The 20915-nt window shown below is 42.2% G+C and overlaps 1 protein-coding gene across 3 annotated transcripts in view; it reads left to right on the forward strand.

Annotated features, from left to right (window-relative positions):
- Positions 1-5602: 5602 nt before the first annotated feature.
- LOC308655993 (carboxyl-terminal PDZ ligand of neuronal nitric oxide synthase protein) overlaps positions 5603-20915 on the forward strand; it is a gene marked incomplete at its 3' end in the record, with an annotated part of 325313 nt that continues 310000 nt past the window's right edge. For all 3 annotated transcript variants that reach the window (XM_081306545.1, XM_081306546.1, XM_081306547.1), the window contains exon 1: positions 5603-5736. In XM_081306545.1, the coding sequence (XP_081162671.1) occupies positions 5632-5736 (105 nt within the window). In that variant the 5' untranslated portion in view covers positions 5603-5631. The remainder of the gene's footprint in view (positions 5737-20915) is intronic.

Genomic DNA, 20915 nt, shown 5'->3' on the forward strand with positions numbered 1-20915 from the left:
GTAAGTCTCTCTTTCTATATATATTACACATGTCTGTAATCCCAGCTTGGGAGGCTGAAGCAGGAGAATTGCAAATTCAAAGCCAGCCTCATCAATTTATGGAAGCCCTAAGCAATTTAGCGAGATTCTGTTTCAAAATAAAAATATAAAAACAACCGAGGATGTGGCTCAGTGGTTAAGCACCCCTGGGTGTTCCCAGTACCAAAAAAAAAAAGTATGCATATTAAATTTTATAAATCTCTGCATGCCTATAATCCCAGTGATTCTAGAGGCTGAGACAGGAGGATCCTAAATTCAAATCTTGTCTCAAAAAAAAAAAAAAAAAAAAAGAAAGAAAGAAAAAAGAAAAGGGCTGGGGACGTAGCTCAGTGGTAAAATGACCCTGGTTTCAATTCCCAATACTAGAAAAAACAAGTAACAACAAAAAAACCCAAAACTCCAAATATTCTTTCAAATCTGTTTCCAGAAGAGAATGATTTTGTGTTCTAAGGTTCCTCAACAGCTTACTAATGGAGACATAATTAGAGGAGTGAAAGCAAGTTGAGTGGGAAGCAGTGCCTGGCTAGAGCTACTTCCTCCTGTAGCACTTTGTCCACATATCTCTGGACTTGAAAGTCAAGAAACCAATATTTTGTATCAGAGATTTTGGCTGCTGGGTGTGATTCCTATAGTCCAGCTACTCAGGAGGCTGAGGCAGGAGGATTGCTTATTGCTTGAGTCTAGGAATTCAAGGCCAGCCTGGGCAACATAGTGAGTAGCACCACTGAGCTACATCCCTAGCCCTTTTTATTTTGAGACAAGGTCCAAATTGCTTAGGGCCTTGCTAAATTTCTGAGCTGGCTTTGAATTTGTGATCCTCCTGACTCAGTCCCATGAGCCCCTGGGATTATAGGCATGTGTCACAGTGCACTGCTAATTTGAGCTTTTTGAAGCTAAATGTTATCCAATAGTAGGAAACTATAATGTGTTGTTCATGTTTAATATTTTATCGATACAAAGATTTTTGTGAGTTCTCTGCATATCTGAGCAAGCTGACATAATTTTCAATCTGTGCAAGCTGTATTCAGGCAAGGATTCCTAGACTTATTGCTTTATAACCTAAAAAATTCCTTCTCTCTCTCATCCTGTTTTCTCATGTAAAATGGAGATATGGATAGTAACTATGTCATATGGAAAAGTGAGACAATGCATATGCAGTGCTTTGTATGGCAAAGTAGGAATTAATGAGCAAAAGCAAATTAATTTTCTCAGTGCCAAATATGTACTAAAAGTAAAGTTTGCTGTCAATGCTCAACTCATTTATAATATATCATTGTGTGATGAAAAGATTACTGAGGTAGGAGCTCTAGTCCATAGTTTTAATTAGACAAATTAATCTCTCTGAGTTTCTGGCTCTTTTTCTTTATAATAAAGGAGGTAGGCTAAAACATCTCTGAACCTGGGGCATTGAGCATGCTAGGCAGCTACTCTACCACAGATCTACATCCCCAGATCTACAATTAAAATGTAAACAAAGTTAACATAGGAAGTATTATAGTATTATGTGATTGAAATCTATTTATATATGTATATTTTATACATATATGTGTATGTATATATAATACATACATACACACACATTTTTTTATGGTACTGGGCATTGAACCCAGGGCCTTGCATATGCTAGGCAAGCGCTTTACCTTTGAGCTGTACCCTCAGCCCTTTTTATTTTATTTTGAGACAGACTCTTACTAAATTGCCCAGGCTGACCTCCAATTTGTGATCTTTCTGCCTAAGCCTCCCCAGTACTTGGGATTACAGGCATATGCCACCATGCCTGGCAACAACTTATATTTTAATTAAATGCACTTCAAATTAAATTTTTATTATGCAATGTCTATACTACAAATAGATACAGAAAGTGTTATAGGTACCTGTCATTCACTATAAGAATACTCAATTCATTTTTTATGAATATGGAAATTCTGAAGGTGAAGTTCAGCTATATTTAATGATGAAAGGCAAGATTGAAATCATAGCTAGGAAAAAAAAGGAAAAGGAAATTACTTTGGATGTCCATTGTTTCTGGAAGATACACACATACCTTGTGCATTGACATTATATTAGTTGAAATCAAAGCAGAGAAAAGGCTTCTCCTTTTTGGAACATTTCATCTAACTGAAATATAATAAATATAGCTTAGCTTATAAAACACACCTAAATAAAATAGACCTTGAATTTGACTTCATTTTCAATATGAAGCTTTCCACGGCCATCCAGTTTCCACCTGTGGATATAGAATTGACTTGGATTAAAATCCTGACTCCTTTCCTTTGTAAGGGTGACCTTGGGCAAGTTATGCAAATTCCTCTGTGCTTTAGTTTCTTTGTAAAATGGAAGTTACTTTATGGTTGTTTTGAATATTAAATGAGATAATACCTATAGGATGCTAAGAACAATGCCTGATACAGAGAAAGCTAATGAGAATTAGCCATTATTATTATTTAGTTCTATAAATAATTTATTAGATATCTATTATGTGGTAGTTTCTGTACCAAACCCTGAAATAGCTCTGGGACTCTACGTTTTTGTTTGTTTCTTGTCTATAAACAATGTGTTAAAGCTGGGCAGGTCAGAGCATACATATAATCCTAGCTACTCAGGAGACTGAGGTAGGAGGTTGACAAGTTCAGGACCAGCTTCAACAACTTGGTGACAGCCTGTCTCAAAATAAAAAAAAAACATAAAAAGGCTGGGCATGTAGTTCAGTGGTAGAGTGTGCTTGGATTTCATCCCCAGAAATGCAAACAAAACAAAACAAAACAAATTAATCTAGAAAAAAATGTCACTTGGAGTCAGAGGAGATTTTAATTTGGGAGGGAATATGAGATGTAAATGAAATTGTTACTTAAGGCTTTGCCTTTAAATCGCTGAATTACTGTGCCAGGTTTTATAGAGTGCATTTCTGCATATTAAAACCACAGTGACATTCAAAGAGCCAAACATGGCTGATTAGACTTTTCTGTCCTGTATTTATAAAAAGGTTAGTGGTGTACTTCCTCACTATAAATTATTTTTGGTTCTTACTAATATTTACGAATATAATAAAATCTACAGCACAATGCATATGATTAATTTGTCCCAGGGATTAGTTTGCTTTTGTTTAGGGAACTATTCCAGCAGTTACTACAACTTGACCACTGATTTCAGCAGATAGGGAATAGCAATAGACAGGATAGGGCAGTTGTACTTTAGCTTTATGGGGCAAGATGAGAAATATAATTACCGTAATAATGTATTCTCTTATGTAAGTTTATCATGAAATGGTTCAGGAAGTTTCATCAGGATACTTCCTGGTGATTTTCCAGGCTGGCCTAGACAAAAAGTGATCAGTGATGTTTGGTCTATGAGTGGCCTTCAATGGATGTGCCCACAGGCATTAAAAGCAGGTTAACAGTTGCACATGGCAGTGGCACACTCCTGTAATCCCAGCAATTTGGGAAGCTGAGATCGGAGAATCACAAGTTTTTGTTTTGTTTTGTTTTGTTTTTAAATTGTGATATTGAGGATTGAACCCAAGGACACTCTACCACTGGTTATATTCCAAGTTCTTTTTAATTTTGAGACAGGGTCTCACCAAGTTTCCCATCCTGGTCCCAACCTGGATGTGAATTTAAGATCCTCCTGTCTCAGCCTCTGGAGTCACTGGGATTACAGGAATGCAGAGATTTATAAAATTTAATATGCATACTTTTTTTTTTGGTATTGGGGACCCAGGGGTGCTTAACCACTGCGCCACATCCTCGGTTGTTTTTATATTTTTATTTTGAAACAGAATCTCCCTAAATTGCTTAGTCCTGTTTTAGTCTCCTGAGTGGTTGGGATTAGAGGTGTGTGCCATGGGCCCTGGCATGGAGGATCATAAATTTGAGGCCAGTCTGGGCTATTAAGTGAGACCCTGTCTCAGAATAAAATAAAAAGGATTAGGGATATAGCTTATTATTTGCCTAGTATGTACAAGAACTTGGGTTCAACCCCTAGTAGCCAGTAGGGCTGGTGGGGGAAAGCAAGTTTATGGCAATTAATTCCATGAAAGAGTTGACCGTTTTGTCTAAGTAATTCAGCTTTGGCTGGCTTGGGTACTGGTTTGATTGGTTATTTCTGGATTTATGGATTAATATTAAGCCACATATATTGTACCTGTTATATGTATCTACCTATGCTCTTTTGTCAGATACTTAATATTTGGTCATTAATGCCTCCTATGGGTCCATCATTTGCATAATTTACAGTTAGGAAACTGGACATTCATCTTATAATCCTTCCATTATCCAATCTCTTCTGAGATGGAAATAACTAGGCAAGTTTTCTGAAAAACTTTTGGTGTAAAGGAGAAAAATGAATAGCCCCTTCTTTACAATAGGCAAATCTAACAACTCAAGCATTGTTCAAGAAAGGAACAATAATATGCCAATCAGAGATAACCTGGAAGCTCATTTGGTCCAACCTAGTTATAGAAGGTTGTTTAAGGACATAAAAACATTCTGGATCCTTTGGTCCTTTGTACTCCTTTTCCGCCTACCCCATTTCCTCAAGGATGGTGATGACTTTTAAATATTTAAATTCTCCCCACAGGCACCCTACCTAAACTCCAAACACAAGTGACATATCGCTGCTGCCCCAAGGGACAAAAAGTGCCTAAGACAACTGCTCCCCCTTACCCCTACTCCTCCACTAGGAGCAGAACTGAGAATGAGTGGGACCCAGATTGGGATAGATGGGACAGGACCTGGGCCTTCCTGGTCAAACAAAACCACACCACACTCTACACTCTCTAAAAACAAAGCAAAAACAAAAACAAAAACAAACAAACAAAAAAAACTTAGGCTACGTGGCTGATAACTACGCCCGGCTCAGAAATTGCCCGTAAAACGCGAAAACAGGGCTGAGCTGGCTTCCAGGCGGTCTGGGGCCGGGCGAAGTTCCCGGGATCCCGGGGCCAGGCTAAACTGGCAGGACCCGGCGCTGCGCTCCGGGGACTTTCACCTGCTCCGCAGGCGGCGCGGGGCGCGCGGGGGCGGACCCGGCGGCGGGCGGGGCCTTGGCGCCCGGCGGGAGGAGTCGGCCCGGGCCCGCCCCGCAGGAGGAGCCGCTCGCTGGCGGCTGATCCGGCGTCTCCGTGACAGGCACCCCGCTCCGCCGCCGCCACCGCCGCCACCACCGCCGCCGCCTTTTCTTCCTCGTCCCGGGCTGTCCGCGCCACTGATCTGGGGCCGGCGTCGCGCCCATTCCCGCTTTGGGCCGCGGGCCCACCGCTCCCTTTTCCGGGCCGGGGCGCCGCACCGCCCGCTCCCGCCACCGCCTCCCCCGCCGCCCTCCTCGCCAGCAGGAATAGCGCGGCCACAGCGCCGCTCGCGTCGCCCGCATCCGCGCCGCCCGCTGCCGCTTGGCCCGAGGCACAGCTCCGGGTCCCGGTTCCCACTGCCGCCCAGCAGCCGCGCGGCCAGGGCGCTGCCCACCCCGCGCCCCGCTGTCCCCGCCAACGCCGCTTCATTCGGTCCCAATCTCTCCTCCTCGGGGTCTAGACAGCCCCTTCCTGCTGCCGTTGCAGCCAGCGTCGCCTCTGGAGGAGCGTGTCCATCGTGGGTCACCATGCCCAGCAAAACCAAGTACAACCTTGTGGACGATGGGCACGACCTGAGGATCCCTTTGCACAATGAGGACGCCTTCCAGCACGGCATCTGCTTTGAGGCCAAGGTGAGGGGGTTATGGGGAGGGTAGTGCCCAGGAGGGGTTATGTCTGAGTGGATGGGATGCACAACCATCCTGGACGCAGAGCAAGTGGGTTAGGCCAATTTGCGGACCTTTCTGTTAGGGAAGGTGACTCCCCCTTTTCAATATAAAATTCCACGGGCTCCCTCCCAGAACTGCCAAAGAGCAACTGCAAAGTTTGAGCGGCATGGCTTCACCCCCGACCCCTTCCACCTGCAGTCTCCCCCATCCTTGCCTGCCTAGGATTGGATTGAGTTACTTCGCAGAACCCTCCTTTGGAGGAGAGGCAGGTGAATGAGCGCAGCGTGGACACCTGGTTCTTTAGAATCGGTTTAAGGAAGCCCTGGTGTTATTTACCTGCTGGGCTCCCTTGGGAGGTGCTTTCAGAAATGTCTTTTAAAAGAGGAATGCTTGCTTCCTGATTGAGGAAGAGAATACAGTTTGTTTGTTTGTTTGTTTATGATTCCAGGTAAGCCCGTCCGGGTGGGTGTTAAGTGAGTTTCTAAATCATGACCAGTCATTGAATTGAGGGTGGCCTCGGGAGTGGGTGGGTGAAAGCTGTTTGCTACCCTTGTATGTAATGTTAAGTTTTAGCATCTACTGCCTAGGAATTTAGCTGGGATGATTAGAATTTTCAGCATCAGGGGAAAGTCCTAGGTCCATTTTTGGGGAGGGGTGGGGCCAAAGCCAATATTGGACCATCAGGTGTATATAAGGCTGGTCCCTGTGATGTACCTCACTCAGTGCGGGAGTTCTGATTTGTGAAATTGCAGTGGAGGATTCCACTGCTCATCACTGAGAAAGAGTGCTTTTCTGTTGAAAAAGGACTCTCTCCTCCTGCTTCATATCACTTGACTTCTCTGGTGGCTTAAAGGCTCAGGGACTTTCAGCGTCTACAATGTGCTGGTCACTAAATGAAATAAAGTATTGCCCCTCTAGGTAGGTTGGGTATTGATGGTTTTGCAAACAGTACTTTTTATGTGGAGACAGTTTTACTCTGTTCCCTTTTTCCTCTTTCATGACTGTGCATACAGGAGGATAGCATCTCATGCAAGGATCATTTCAATCACAAAGCATTTTTTTAAGCATCTGATATGTGTTTAATGTAGTCAATTATCTTAAGATTTTTTTTTTCATTTGTTAAGGAGATGAATTGGGGAATCTTAGTTTTCATTTTTTTCTCCCCTTAAAAATTCCCCCCAAACCATATTGGCTAGAGCTTAGGGGAGACATTCCCACTCCTTAGTCACCAAACCCTGCCATGGAATGCAGAGCTGAATTACTGGGTATGGCTAGGACCCGAATGGGGCTGCAAGCAGCAGCTTATCTCACTTCTCTCATCTCTTGAGTAGATCTGGCTGATCCTAAGATGGGATATTTGGGTTAGTTTTTGTTGTGGCTTGCTGGTTTGGTGAGCATTTTTATTTTGTTTTACTGGGGATTGAACCCAGAGCTTCATACATGCTAGGAAGTCTCTTCACCTCTGAGCCACATTACCAGCTCCTTTATTTTTTGAGACAGGATCTCACCAAGTTGTCCAGAATCACCTCAAACTTTCTTTTTCTTTCTCTTTTTTTCTTTTGGTACTGGTGATTAAACCCAGGGGCACTTAATTACTGAGTCACATCCCCAGCCCCCACCCCCTTATTTTTTAAAAAATATTTTATTTAGAGACAAAGTCTAGCTGAGTTACTTAGGGCCTCACCAAGTTGCTAAGGCTGACTTTTGAACTGGTGATCCTCCTGCCTCAGCCTTTGGAGCCACTGGGATTACAGGCATGCGCCACCAAGCCCGGCTGGTGAACAGGTTTTTGATGTTAAAGTTTTCATCATAGTGATGATTTAATGTTTTTAGATATCCAGAACTACATCAATCGGGAAGTTGGCTTTTATCTTGTTTGATTCACCAGTGCTGTCTTTTGTAAGAATTAGTATAAGAATGGAGGTCACACTTAAAGCATCTTTAAAGTCTTTTTATTCTTTTCTTACTGTCTTCTGTATTTGGTCTCAAATAAGTGTTAAAACTTGGTGTGCATAGGGTATTAAAAGATCCAGTTCTTGCCATGTCCCAATTTTAATTTGATACATCTGGGCGGAGCTAAGGAATGTGAACCTTTAACAAGCATTCCAGGTGATTTCATGTGATTGCAACCAGAGAAATACTGAACTTGGGGCTTGCCTCCAACTTGCTGGATCTTTTTCTTCCTTTCCCAGCACCAAACATACAGTTTCTTTTCTAAGCAAATGTCTGGGGGCTGTGTGATGTAGTTCCTATAGTAACTTCCCTGCATTGACAGACGGTGGTGGTCATTAAGAGGAGGCACAGCCGTAGTTGATCTTAGCTGAGTTCCTAATGAAGAGGCATGGGGACCAGTGATTCTGCTTCGAGAGGGGCAAGAGAGAGAAGAAAGAACAAGGGCACACAATACAGGCAGTGGTGGAGCTTCCTTGGGCAAAGGCTGATTTTGAGGACTTTGGGTCTTAACTCCCAGCTTTTTGTAATTGATGTTGGACACTGGCACATTCATTGTGTCAGTCAAGACCCAAGTAGAGGTGGAAGCAGAAGCTTTTCTGTCCCACATGCACCTGGTAAGTACTTCTTCTGGCTGGTTTCCACATCTCCTACAGAGCAGTATCCATGAAACTTCCCAATCACTGGGATTTCAGAGTTGAATCCACACCACCCTCTTCCCTTGCTGTGGGAAAACACAGTCTGTAAAATACAAATGTATCATCGCCTTGTCAGGTACCCTTGGAAAATGAGCCCAAGACTTCCTCTTTCAAGGGCTGGCAATTTTTCAGAATCAACATTGGATGGAGTGATTGTTTGGATGTATGCCTCTCATTTTCTGGGTCTGCAGAGACTGAAAGGTTCTTTTTTGATGAAAAACAATTTTTTTTTTTTGTACTGTGATTGGACCCAGGGGCACTTTACCACTAAGCTGTGTCCCCAGCCCTTTTCCTTTTTCATTTTGAGACAGAGGCTAAGTTGCTTCGAATTTGTGATCCTCCCATCTCAGCCTCCTGAGTTGCTGGTATTACAGATGTGCACCACTGCACCCAGCTGAGGCTGAAAGGATTGGGTTCTGTGTACTTATAAAAAAATATATATATGTACTAATTAAGCAGAATCCTACATGTTTTTCACCTGAAATACTTCATTTAATTCTCATTCACTTTTCTACGAGATGAATCTCCATGTCTGTAATAAACTGGGAGATTGTTGCCTGTCTCATTGCTCACAGCTGTGTGCGCCAAAGCTAGTGTTTAAACTTAGAGATTTGACTTCAGACTCCTAAATCCAGTGCTTGCTTATTCAATGATTTTTATGGAGTATTCACTCTATGCCAGGCAGTGGTTTGATTCATAGCTCTCTGGAGCAGTATCCTCAGGTTGCTGATCTCTAGGATTCAGATGTAGGAAATTATTCATAATTATTTGCATTTTTTTTTGGTACTGGGGATTGAACCACTTTTTCACTGAGCTACACTCCTAGTCCTTTTTATTTTGAGACAGCGTCTTGCTAAGTTGCTTAGGGCCCCACTAAGTTGCTGAGGTGGGCTTTGAACCTATGATCCTCCTGCCTCAGCCTCCTGGATTACTGGAATTATAGGTGTGTACCACCACACCTGGCAATTATTCACACTTTTAAGATGCTGGGCTGTTTCCAGATTTCCCCTTGGGCTAAGAGCTTCTTGTAAGGGATACCAGGGCTCTATGTTCAGTATGGATACCTGGCTCACTGACCAATGCTGGGAGGTGGTCAGATCTCACATGGCTGAAATTTTGTGGCCCCTTAGAACCTGCCTCTTGATCTTTTTCTTTTTTAAATTTTTTATAGTTGTAGATGGACAGAATGTCTTTATTTTATTTATTTATTTTTGCTGAGGATCGAACCCAGTGCCTCACACATGCTAGGCAAGTGCTCTGCCACTGAGTTACAGCCCCAGCCCCCCTCTCCATCTTTTGATACAATTTCTTGGTGGCCAGTGCCATCAACTGGCTCTCTCTGTTTGCTTGGTGAAAAGGAGGCTTCTAAAGACAATGATGCAAAGAATAATAAAAGTATTAATAATATAGTTATATTTTGGATTTCTAGATGATTTTTGATTTCTATGAAGCTTTCACATACAAAGATGTTTTCATTTATAGAAGCAGATGAAAAAAACTGGGGATTAGAGAGATTAACTTGTCCAGAATCAAGGAACTGATTCGATTCATTAGATAATGATGATTTTTTATTGAGTGCTATGTGCCTGCATTGTTATAGTTGCTGCCTCTTTTGAGCCTTGCATTCCAGGTCTATAGCTCTCTTTCCGCTCCTGAAGTAGTGACTTGGATACTGAAGCAGTTTCTCCCTCTGAATTCCTAGCACTCGGGTTGCCTGGACTGTTAGCGGATATCCACATGAATGGTTCAGATTGTCAGAACTGGGAGGCACCTTAGCTCATCTGGTACAACCTCCTCATTTTACAGATGAGGAAATTGAGGTCCAGAGGGGAAATCGTTGACCTAAGATCACATAGCTACATAACAACATTGCCAGGATTCTCCCCTTGTTTTGGGACTTCAGTTTCGTTTCAGGTATCTATTGCTGTAGAACAAACTACGTCAATACTCAGTAGCTTAAATTGACAGCTCTTTAGTTTGCTCATGATTTGTGCGTCAGAAACAGGTTAGGCTGTTGCATGTAGTGATCTTTCCCTTAGCTGCATTTACCTGTGTCTAGGCTGGAAAGTTCTAGAAGGCTTTGCTTATATGGTGAGTGACTTAGTGGTCCTCTGCATGTCTGTCTCCACTGGCTCCCTTGGGTTTCCTCATGGCCTCTTGGTGGTTTGTTTGGCCATTGGCTCTCCTGAGCCAAGCAGGAAGGAGGAAGTTCTTAGGGTCTGGTCTTTTGAGTTATAGGGAAGCACTTCTGATACATTCTATTGATCAAAGCAGGTTATAAGGGAAAGAGGAACAATCCACTTCTTGATGAGGGAATGTCAAGGTCACATTGCAAAATTGTACCTGGGATGAGCTATTGCTGAAGCCATTTTCGGATCACTCTACCACAAAACTTTATGTTCTTTCCTCTCTGCCTATATCTTCTCTAATGATATAGAATGTATTTTAAGTACTTTGTCTCAGGTTCTCTCTCTCTCTCCCCTTACTCAGGTCCCAAAGATAGATACATACATAGTTGGCAGTAAAAAGTATTTGACAGGTAGAAGAAGTTACTTATTTGAAAGAGTCTAAAAGCAATAAATATATTGTCATGTAACGGAGTGATTTTGAGGTTTGTGAGTACTTGGTCTGATCAGAACTGAATTCTCTGGCCATATTTCCCTCCTTGCTAAATGACTTCATTGGTTAATGGTCTCCATGATGTGCATTTAGAGTTTCCAATAATCTACATGGCAGGCTACCCGTGGATGGATACCTCTTGACACACTGGCATGAGGGCTTACAGTTAAAGATGCTGTATGTGTTCATGCACCATAAATGGGATGTCCCTGAGTCACCTGAGCTTCAGGGCATGGTAAAGAGTTCTCAGAGCCATTCTACTGTCCCCTGGGTATTTATGCTTCATCCCTTCCCTTCACCCAGATTAAGGGTTCTATCTAGATTAGCAGCAATTCAGATGAATGGCTTGATGGCATCATTAAAAGTGGAGATTAATGGGGCTGGGGTTGTGGCTCAGTGGTCGATCCCTGACACATAATAATAATAATAATAATAATAATAATAATAACAACCACCACCACCACCACCACCACCACCACCACCCAAATAAAAAGTATTGTGTCCATCTACAACTAAAAAAAAAAAAGTTAAAAAAAGTGGAGGTTCATTTCACTTTCTTATTTGTCCAGATACTTTGAAAACACGTTTTTATCTTCTGCTCATAGCACTTCTGTTTATTTTTAAATGTTTAGTGGTACTGGGGATTGAACCCCAGGGTCTCCTGCTTGCTACAGAAGTGCTGTACCACTCAGGGACATCCCTATTCCTCAATAAAAATGACATGAGTCTCAGAGATGGCACCTGTTATTATCATTATTTTTTTTGATACTGGGGACTGAACCCAGAAGCACTTAACCACTCAGTCTCATCTCCAGTCCTTTTTGATTTTGAGACAGAGTCTTGTTAAATCCTTAAGTTGCTGAGGCTGGCCTTAAACTTGCAATCCTCCTGCTTCAGCCTCCCCTCTTGCTGGGATTACAGGTGTGTACGCTACTCAGTCCAGCATTTTTTACTGTGGAGCTACAGGGGAATCACAGCCAGGGCCTCATGCTTGGTAGACAATTGCTCTACCACTGAGCTACTTTCCCAGCCCCTTTAATGTGGGCTTTTGGGGACACTTATTTTTATTTATCCTTACATTGCTCTCAGGTGTCTCAGCGTATTCCTCTATAGCTGATTTATTGGGATTTGATGAACAGATCTATTTCTCCCTTAGTCAATACATTTCATGATTTTATGGCATTCAGTCATGGCTCGTTTGCCTACAATATCCCGGTCCTTTTTAGTGATCAGAATCATGCAGCCACCTGTAATGATGCCCTCTGTCAGTCATCTATATCCAGGAACCTAATCGGACTTGACTCAGTGTGTATTATTGCTCACTCATAATGCTGCTACTTCCAAGAACTTGAAGAACTCCAGTGCTTTCTTTGTCTATAATTACCTGCCTCCTCTTGAGTTTTATTGCCTTTGGGCAGTCTGTAACTCCTCGGTGATCTTTAAACTGTCCTTATCCTGCTGGCCTGAGCAGCCGGTGACCCTGTCTGGACCTTTTACTTCCTTTCTGTTTTCCTGCCCTACACTGCAAACTAGAGCCCTACTACTTTGCTTCTTCCTACCTGATTTGGAAAAAGAGCTTCCTCGCTCCTGCCCTTTCTTCTTTCTAATAGCCTTATTGAGTTAGAATTCAGATATCATATAATTTACCCATTTAAAATGTATAATTCATTGGCTTTTAGTTTATTCACGGACATGTGTGATCACCACTCCCCTGTCAATTTTAGAACAGTTTCATCATCTCAAGAAGAAATCCTGGCTGGGTGCAGAGGTGCGCACCTGTAATCCCAGGGACTCGGGTGGCTGAAATAGGAGGATCTCAAGTTCTAGACCAATCTGGGCAAAATATAAAAAGGGCTGGAGAAGTAGCTCAATGGTAAAGCATCCCTGAATCCTCTGTACTCCAACAAACAAACAAAGCAACCTCCTCCCCTGTACACTTTAGCTATCACTCCTTTGTATTCCTCTTTACTCCGGCCCTAAGCAACCACTAATTTAATTTCTGTTTCTAGATTTGCCTATTTTGGACATTTCATATAAATGTAATCATATAGTATGTGGTCTTTTGTATCTGACTTCTTTCACTTAGCGTAATGTTTATGTAATGTTATGTATGTCAGTACTTTGTACCTCTTTATGGCTGCATAATATTCCATTGTACAGATATAAAACATTTTGGTCATCAGTTTGTGATATTTTGATTGCTTCCATTTTTTGGACTGTTATCAACAATGCTATAAATATTCCTGTACAAGTGTTTGTGCAGATATATGTTTTCATTTCTCCTGGGTGGGTAAGGAGTGAAATTGCTGGGTGATAACCAATGGTAACTATGTTTAACTATTTGTGAAACTGCTGACTTCTTTTCCAGCGTGGTACATCATTTTAGTTTTTCATTAGCTGCGTGATTTCTCCAAATCCTCACCAACACTTATTATCTGAGATTTTTATTCTAGCTGGACTCGTGGGTATGAAGTGGTATCTCATTGTGGTTCTGATTTGCATTTTTATGTTGAATAATGACATAAAACATCGTTTTCATGTTTTGGTGACCATTTGAGTCTCTTCTTTGGAGAAATGTCTATTCAGATCCCCTGGACATTTCAAAATTGGATTGTCTATTATTATTATTATTATTATTATTATTATTAGTAGTAGTAGTAGTAGTACAAGGGATTGAACCCAGGGGCCACATCCCCAGCCTTTTTATATTTTATTTTGAGGCAGGGTCTCACTAGTTTCCTTAAGGCCCTGCCAAGTTGCTGAGGCTGGCTTTGAACTTGTGATCCTCCTGTCTCAGCCTCTTGAGCTGCTTGGATTATAGGCATGCACCCCTAGTCCAGGCTCCTTTAATTGTTGAGTTCTGAGAGTTCCTTATATGTTCTGGCTTATATGGATTTACAAATATTTTTCACCCATTCTCTGAATAGTCTTTTCACTTTCTTGATATTGTTCTTTGAAATACAAAGGTGTGCAGTGGCACAGACCTGTAATCCTGGCTATTCCAGAGGCTGATGCTGGAGGATCACAAATCAACTCAAGAAAGAAAGAATGAAAGAAAAACCAAAAATGGCTGGGAATGGAGCACAGTTGTTAGAGCACTTGCTTAGCATGTGCAAGGTCCTGAGTTCAATCCCCGGGTACTACAAAAAATATTTTTAAAAAGATTACAGAGTTTTATAATTTTGACAAATTCTTTTTCTTTTTGCATTACTGGGTATTGAACCCACAAGTGCTCTCTCACTTAGCTACACCTGCAGGCCCTTGTATTTTTTTTATTTTGAGATAAGTTCTCACTAAGCCTAGACCTTGGCATCCTCCCGGCTCAGCCTTCTCAGTGGCTGGGAGTACAGGCCTTCGCCATCAGGTTGGGGACTCTTCCTTCACTTGCCCTCCTTGCCAGGCTAGTCTGTCTTTGTTTTGTTAATTGGCTTAGTCCACGCCCCCGCCCTCCTTGGCAGGTTTATATCTGCCTCCTACTGATTCACTGCTTTTTGCCCAAGAATATGCTGTGGCCTTCCCTCTCTGAAAAGTCTCTTTTCTCTGCCTCCTTCTATGTTGAAAGTATTGGCTCTCTTCCTTTCACAGTGGAGCCTCTTGAGACCATGGGCTACCTTCTGCAGTTTCTTGATTTATTCCCTTGGCTGTGCCCTGCTGACCTCTGTCCTGAGTACCATGTGGAAATTGTTCTGTTCTCACCTTCTCTGTCCTCAGTTTTTTTGTCTTTGCTTCCTGAGCATCCTGTCCTGTGATTCAGCTCTCCGCACCTGCTTGTGGGTGGTGAGGCTCTGCTGCTCTGACAGTACCTGCTCTACTTCTGTGTCTGCCTCTCTTTCTCCCGCTTTGGACCTCCTTCTCCTTTGGGTCACACCCATTCTCACCTCTTGTGGTGTCTGTTAGCTGGCTACCCTGACCTGTTGCCGATCCCATCACGCAACCAGCTGGAAATCAAATCTTTCTTCTGACTTTATCCTTCTTCTAACCACCCCACCATCTTGTTGGGTTTGCAGGGCTGACACTTTGGAGGATTGCTCAGATCTGGTTCAGTTAACTCTTCATCAAGACTCTTGTCACCTTCTGAAGGCCTCCAGTTTTCCTCTTATCCCTTCCATCATAGAAACTTTTGCTCTAATAATGTTCCTCAAAATGAGTTGTCATCTTTCCACTCAAAATTGTAAAAGTTCCTAAGCCTGCTGGATTAGTTTCAAAATTCTTAGCATGAAACTGAAGGCTTTCTGTTGTTGAACAGTTATTTAACCCTTCCAGAATGCTCACCATTCCTTAACCCTCTGTGAGATTTCCCCACCCAGTTCATGTCACTCAGGAAGTTAATATCACTGTTCCCTCCTCTGAATTGGAGAGATTAACCAAACTCTACTTGTATTAGAGCTGCTTGGCTCTGTCCAGTTTCCATCCCCCTGTGGTCATGATCCGGGTCCTTGTCTCTCCACCCCCTATGTCTTCTGTGGTGCTAAGTGGAGTGCCTTGCATATAGAAAATGCATTGTGCTTGCTTTTTTCCCTAGAGCCCAGAATTGAACCCAGGGCCTTGTGCACGCTGAGCAAATGTCTGCCATGGAGCTCTGCCCCCATGCCAGGAAATTTATTTTTAAATTAGTGAATATAATTTCTAAAGTGTTGCCTGTAAGGATGGCCAGGGCCTTCCTGAGTCACCCATAGTGGAAGATACCTCAGTTGGCTCCAGTCTTCTGATCATTTTTCTTGCTTTTATCCTGCAACTCTTAGCCTCTGGTGACCCAGTGCACTCAGCTGCCATGTGTCTTTCTGATCTCTCTCCACCCCCACCTCACAGAGTGCGACTTCCTTCCCATAAAAGTGCCGAGTAAGCGTTTTTTTCCTAAATTAAATTCCAGTGATGAATGTCCAGTGGAATTAGAATCTGAGTTTAGAGCATATGCCCAATTTCAAGAGTAGGTAATTGTCATTTACTAATTGTCACTTATATGAAATACCTCTTTTCAACCTGTTGCATTCTCATTAATGAATTGATGCTATTTTTAAAGCTCAGGGCACTTTACCTCTCAGCTACATTCTCAGCCCCCATCCCCCTCACTGTCTTCCCATCCCCCCTTTTCTTTTTGGTGCTAGGGATTGAACCCAGAGGCATTTAACCACTGAACCACATCCCCAGCCCTTTTTATTTTATTTTTATGTTTTTTAGTTGTTGATGAACCTTTATTTTATTCATTTGTTTATTTGCAGTGCTGAGAATCAACCCTGGTGCCTCACACACGTCAGGCAAGTGCCCTACCACGGAGCCAAAATCCCAGCCTTTTTATTTTTCATTTTGAGACAGGGTCTAGCTAAGTTTGCTTAGGACCTCACTAAATTGCTGATTTTGAACTTGTGACTTACTGCTCAGCCTCCTGAGCTGTTGGGATTACAGGCATGTGCCACCATGCCTGGCCGTCCCTTTTTAAAAAACATGGTACAGGGGATTGAACTCAGAGCCTCATTTATGCTAGTAAGTGCTTTATCACTGAGATATATCCCCAGCCCTTTTTAATATTTTAGTTTTGACACAAGGCCTGGCTAAGTTGACCAGGCTGGCCTTAGCTTCCCTTGTTGCTGAGATTACAGGCATGAGCCACGGCGCCGGACTGTTTTATAATTTTTATGACATGAATTTGGTTGGCAGCATAGGATAGCATAAATTCAGGGGCTACCGTAATTGGGTTCACATCCTGGCTCTATCCCTTACATGTTATGTAACCTTGTTTGAATTACTTTAAATTTCTCCTATAGCAATCTCATTTAAAAAATAGGTTACAAACTTTACATACTTCCTAGGGTTAATGAGAGGATTCAATGAGTTATCCCTTAAGTGATGTAGCCCAGTGCCTGGCACAGAGTGGGCTGCTATTTTTATTGTTGTATTTAATTGTACTTTGTTTCATCTGGGTATGGTTTTAATCTACAGAATAGTCCTATACAGTGTTCTTTTATATGTCAGAGGTTTGGTAGTACATTATCTTCATTACACATGCCTGCTTAAAAAAATCTAGCTACAGCATTACTCTGATTCCTAAAGTTGCAAATCAGACAGCATGAATATTTTGTGATCTTAAAATAGTTGTCAGCCTCTTTGGAATGGAGTAAAAAGGGGTTAACTATGTTCTGGTGCATGCCCCAATTACATTTGTTCCAGCCTTTTAATCCTTGTTAGGATTAAAAATCACAGAATCTTAAGTACAGTGTGTCGTCTGTCTTCACATGTCTTGTCTGAATTTCTTGGATAAATATTTCTTTAAGCAGGGTAAGCTAAGCAGAAGGAATCTTGCATCATGGGATTAATTAATACCTTGTGATGCTTACATTTCCCTTTTCAATTTTTATGTTCAGCATCATGTTTATGTTTAAGTATTGGTGCAGCTGGCTTTCAAGTTATTTTAAAAGTCACTTCCAGCAAGTTCAGTGTTCATAGAGTGCTGGGACATTTTAGAATCCTCTACCTGCCCCCACTGCATTTGTTTTTTTGCAGTGAGACTTGTGTGTCTTATATTCGTAACATCTGTCCATGAGAGCTAAGGACAATAGCTACCTTCCACTTATTTATTTTGCAATAGTAGGGATTGAACCCAGGGCTTCACCCAGGATAAGCAAATGCTCTACCACTGAAGTATACCCCTGGCCCTTTAAAACAAAAAAAAATTTTTTTGAGATAAGATCTTGCTAAGCTATTCAGGCTGACCTTGAACTTGCAATCATTTTGTCTCAGCCTCCTGAGTAGCTGGCATTACAGATGTGCACCAGTGTGCTTGGGAAATTAACAGCCTTGAATGTTGGATGAGATTGTGAATCCCTACCAAGGGGCCCTTAGGGGTAAGGTGGTGGTCAAGAAGGAGATACTCGCTACCCATTGTATTAGAACATTCTGCACTCTGTACCTTGTGTGTTTGTGTGTATGTGTGTGTTTGGGGGAGACAGGAGGACAACTCAGACAGAAAAGCTGTTCACATGCTTATGGAATTATGTGTGGCCTGTTGTGTGCTGTTCTTCCATGGTTGTTCTATGTATGCATTTCTTGTCTTTCTATCCAGGCTACGAGCCCCTGAAAGGCTGAAAGACTCCCCGTGTACCTGCCCTGGCCACATCCTAGAAAACTAACATCATAATCATGCCATTTTGCCAGGCGCAGTGGTGCACGCCTGTAATCCCAGGGGCTTGGGAAGCTGAGGCAGGAGGATCGTAAGTTCAAAGGCAGCAGGATCGTAAGTTCAAAGGCAGCCTCAGCAACTTAGCGAGACTTGTCTCAAAGTAAAATATTAAAAGGGCTGGGGATGTGAGTCAGTGGTTAAGCACCCCTGGGTTCAATTCCTGGTACCAAAACCAAACAAACACAAACAAACCAAAACACAAACCAATTAACAAACAAAACCACAAAATAATCATGCCATTTTTACTTTTAAAAAGTACTTAATGTGTTCCAGGCACTGTGGCAAGCCCTTTCCATGAAAGGATTAATTGAATTCTGCCAATAACCATTTAAGTTAAGGTACTTCATTGTCTGAGTTTTATAGGTGGGGAAGCCAAGGCAGGATAGCTTGCTCAGCGCCCATATCTATTAACAGCTATGTCCCAGAGTCAACCCAGGCAGACTAGCTCAGGGTGTCCATTCTCCACTCCTGTGCTGTGTATCTTTCAAAATACCAAGAGCTAACATTTGCCAGTCCACTCTGTGCCTTGTTTTTAGTATTCTAAAAACAGCTAATCTCCATTGGCCCCATGAGTTTTGCAGATGAGGATCCTGAGGCATATCTTCCAAGTTTGGATTGAAGGGTGAATGGTCTGTTAAAGGTAGTGGTTTTTAGTTCTTCCCACTGAGGTTTGTGACCCAGGGACTGGCCTGCTCTGCTAAGTAGCAATGGGTCACCTGAAAAGACACTTCCAGTGGAAATATTGGTGACATCTAGGTATAGGAATGGATATTCTTGAGTGATGGGACAGCTAGAGAGTGAGCAGTTTTGGAAGTCCTTCCTTCACGGGGAGTGTTATGCTTTGCTGGGCTCCTTCCTGTGCACTTCCTGTCTAATGGTGGCATTCAGTCCCCCTCAACATCCACATCCTCTTCCTTAACTTTCCCAGCTCCATTTCTGAGGCCTCAGGGGCCTTCCAGGAGAGTATAAATGCTGAAAAACTTTCATCCCAGGAAATACTGCCTTTTGAACTATGGAGATAGCCCACCATGCTATCTTGCCTGTAAACTTTTCCTTTTCTGATTTGGCCTGTTTGAATGGAAGGCACTCATGGGGAAGTGTTTTTTTCTTTCTTTTCTTTTTTTTTTTTTTTGCAGAGAGGAAGATTAATGTCTCCCACAGATCAAGTGACAGATAACATTATCTCGCTCCTATGCTATTTCCCATAGCCAGGCAAACCTATACCACAACTACGTTTTCAAACTGGCTCTTTGATGTGTATAATTTTCTTTTTCTTATTTTGGCAGCCCAGGTCAAACACACATTCTCGGCACCCATATCCAAAGTTTAGGGGGAACTGCCTCCTCCTTCAAGTTCACTTAAATGTTACTCTTTCCTTCTGGTTAAAAGTTTTTACTGTTTGTACAAATGAAGAGAATCACCTGCAGATGCCTTTGATTAAATAAGTAGTTGTTTTCAATTTTTGGCATAAATCAGAATCACCTGGAAACCAATAAAAAATAAAGCTATAAGCCCAGGTTTGTTGAAGTAACATAGGGCCTGGATCACTGAGTCTTTTTTGAGTTTTTCAGATGCTACTGATAGACACATGGGTTTGAGACCCGTGACCTTATAGCCCTGGTTCTCAGATACTCATTGAAATCTCTGGGAAGTTTAAAAAACCAAAACAAAGCAAGCTGGGCATGGTGGCACATGCCTGTAATTTCAGCAACTGGAGAGGCTGAGATAGGAGGATCAGAATTAACTTAGTGAAGCCCTAACCACCCTGTCTCAATATAAAAACTAAAAAGGGCTGGGGGTATAACTCGGTGGTTAAGCACCCCTGGGTTTAATTCCTAGCATCAAAACAAACAACCCCCCCCCCCCCCAACAAAACAAAACAAAACACCACTGATGGCTGATGCCATATTTGGGTCTTGACTGTTTGCCCCAAAGACCCACATGATGAAGGATTGGTCCCCAGCCTGTAGCACTGTTAGGAGGTGGGGGACCGTTTAGGAGATGGGGCCTGGTGGAATGAAGTTAGTTCACTGGGGCTATGCCTTTAAGGGTATCTGGCCCCAGGTACCCCTTCCGTCTGTGTTTGCTTCCTGGCTACCAGGAGGTGAACAGGCCTCCTCTGCAGCCTGTTCCTGTTATGATGTGCTGAGCTGCCACAGACCAACAGCAACAGAACCAAGTGACCAGGGACTGAAATCTCTGAAAACATGAACCCAGTGAACCTTTCTTCCTTTTAAATTTATTATCTCAGGTATTTTGCCACAGTGGCACAAAGCTGACTAATATAGCTGAGTACTCGTAGTGATTTTGGTTCAACTAATGTAGGCTGTAGCCTGGGCATTGTGACCTTTATAGCTCCTATTTCTTTGCTGAGACTTTATGTTTTCTCATTTGTTTCAAGAATATTCATAATAGCTCATGAAGCATTCTTATGAGGACTGTTTTAAAGTCTTTTTCAAGTAATTCTAATATATTTGCCATTTTGACATTGAATTGACATCTCTGTTGGTTGTCTTTTCTCATTAGTGATGAGATTTTGCTGGTTCTTGGGATGATGAATTTCATTTATTTATTTATTTTTATTGAATGCCGGACATTTTGGGATTCAATAAAAATAAATAAATAAATGAAATTTATTTTGATTTATTTTTTATTTTTTTGGTAGTGGGGATTGAACCCAGGAGCATTGTACCCACTGAATT

The sequence above is a fragment of the Spermophilus citellus genome, assembly GCF_964194105.1.
Source record: "Spermophilus citellus genome assembly, chromosome: 9".
Taxonomy (NCBI): domain Eukaryota; kingdom Metazoa; phylum Chordata; class Mammalia; order Rodentia; family Sciuridae; genus Spermophilus; species Spermophilus citellus.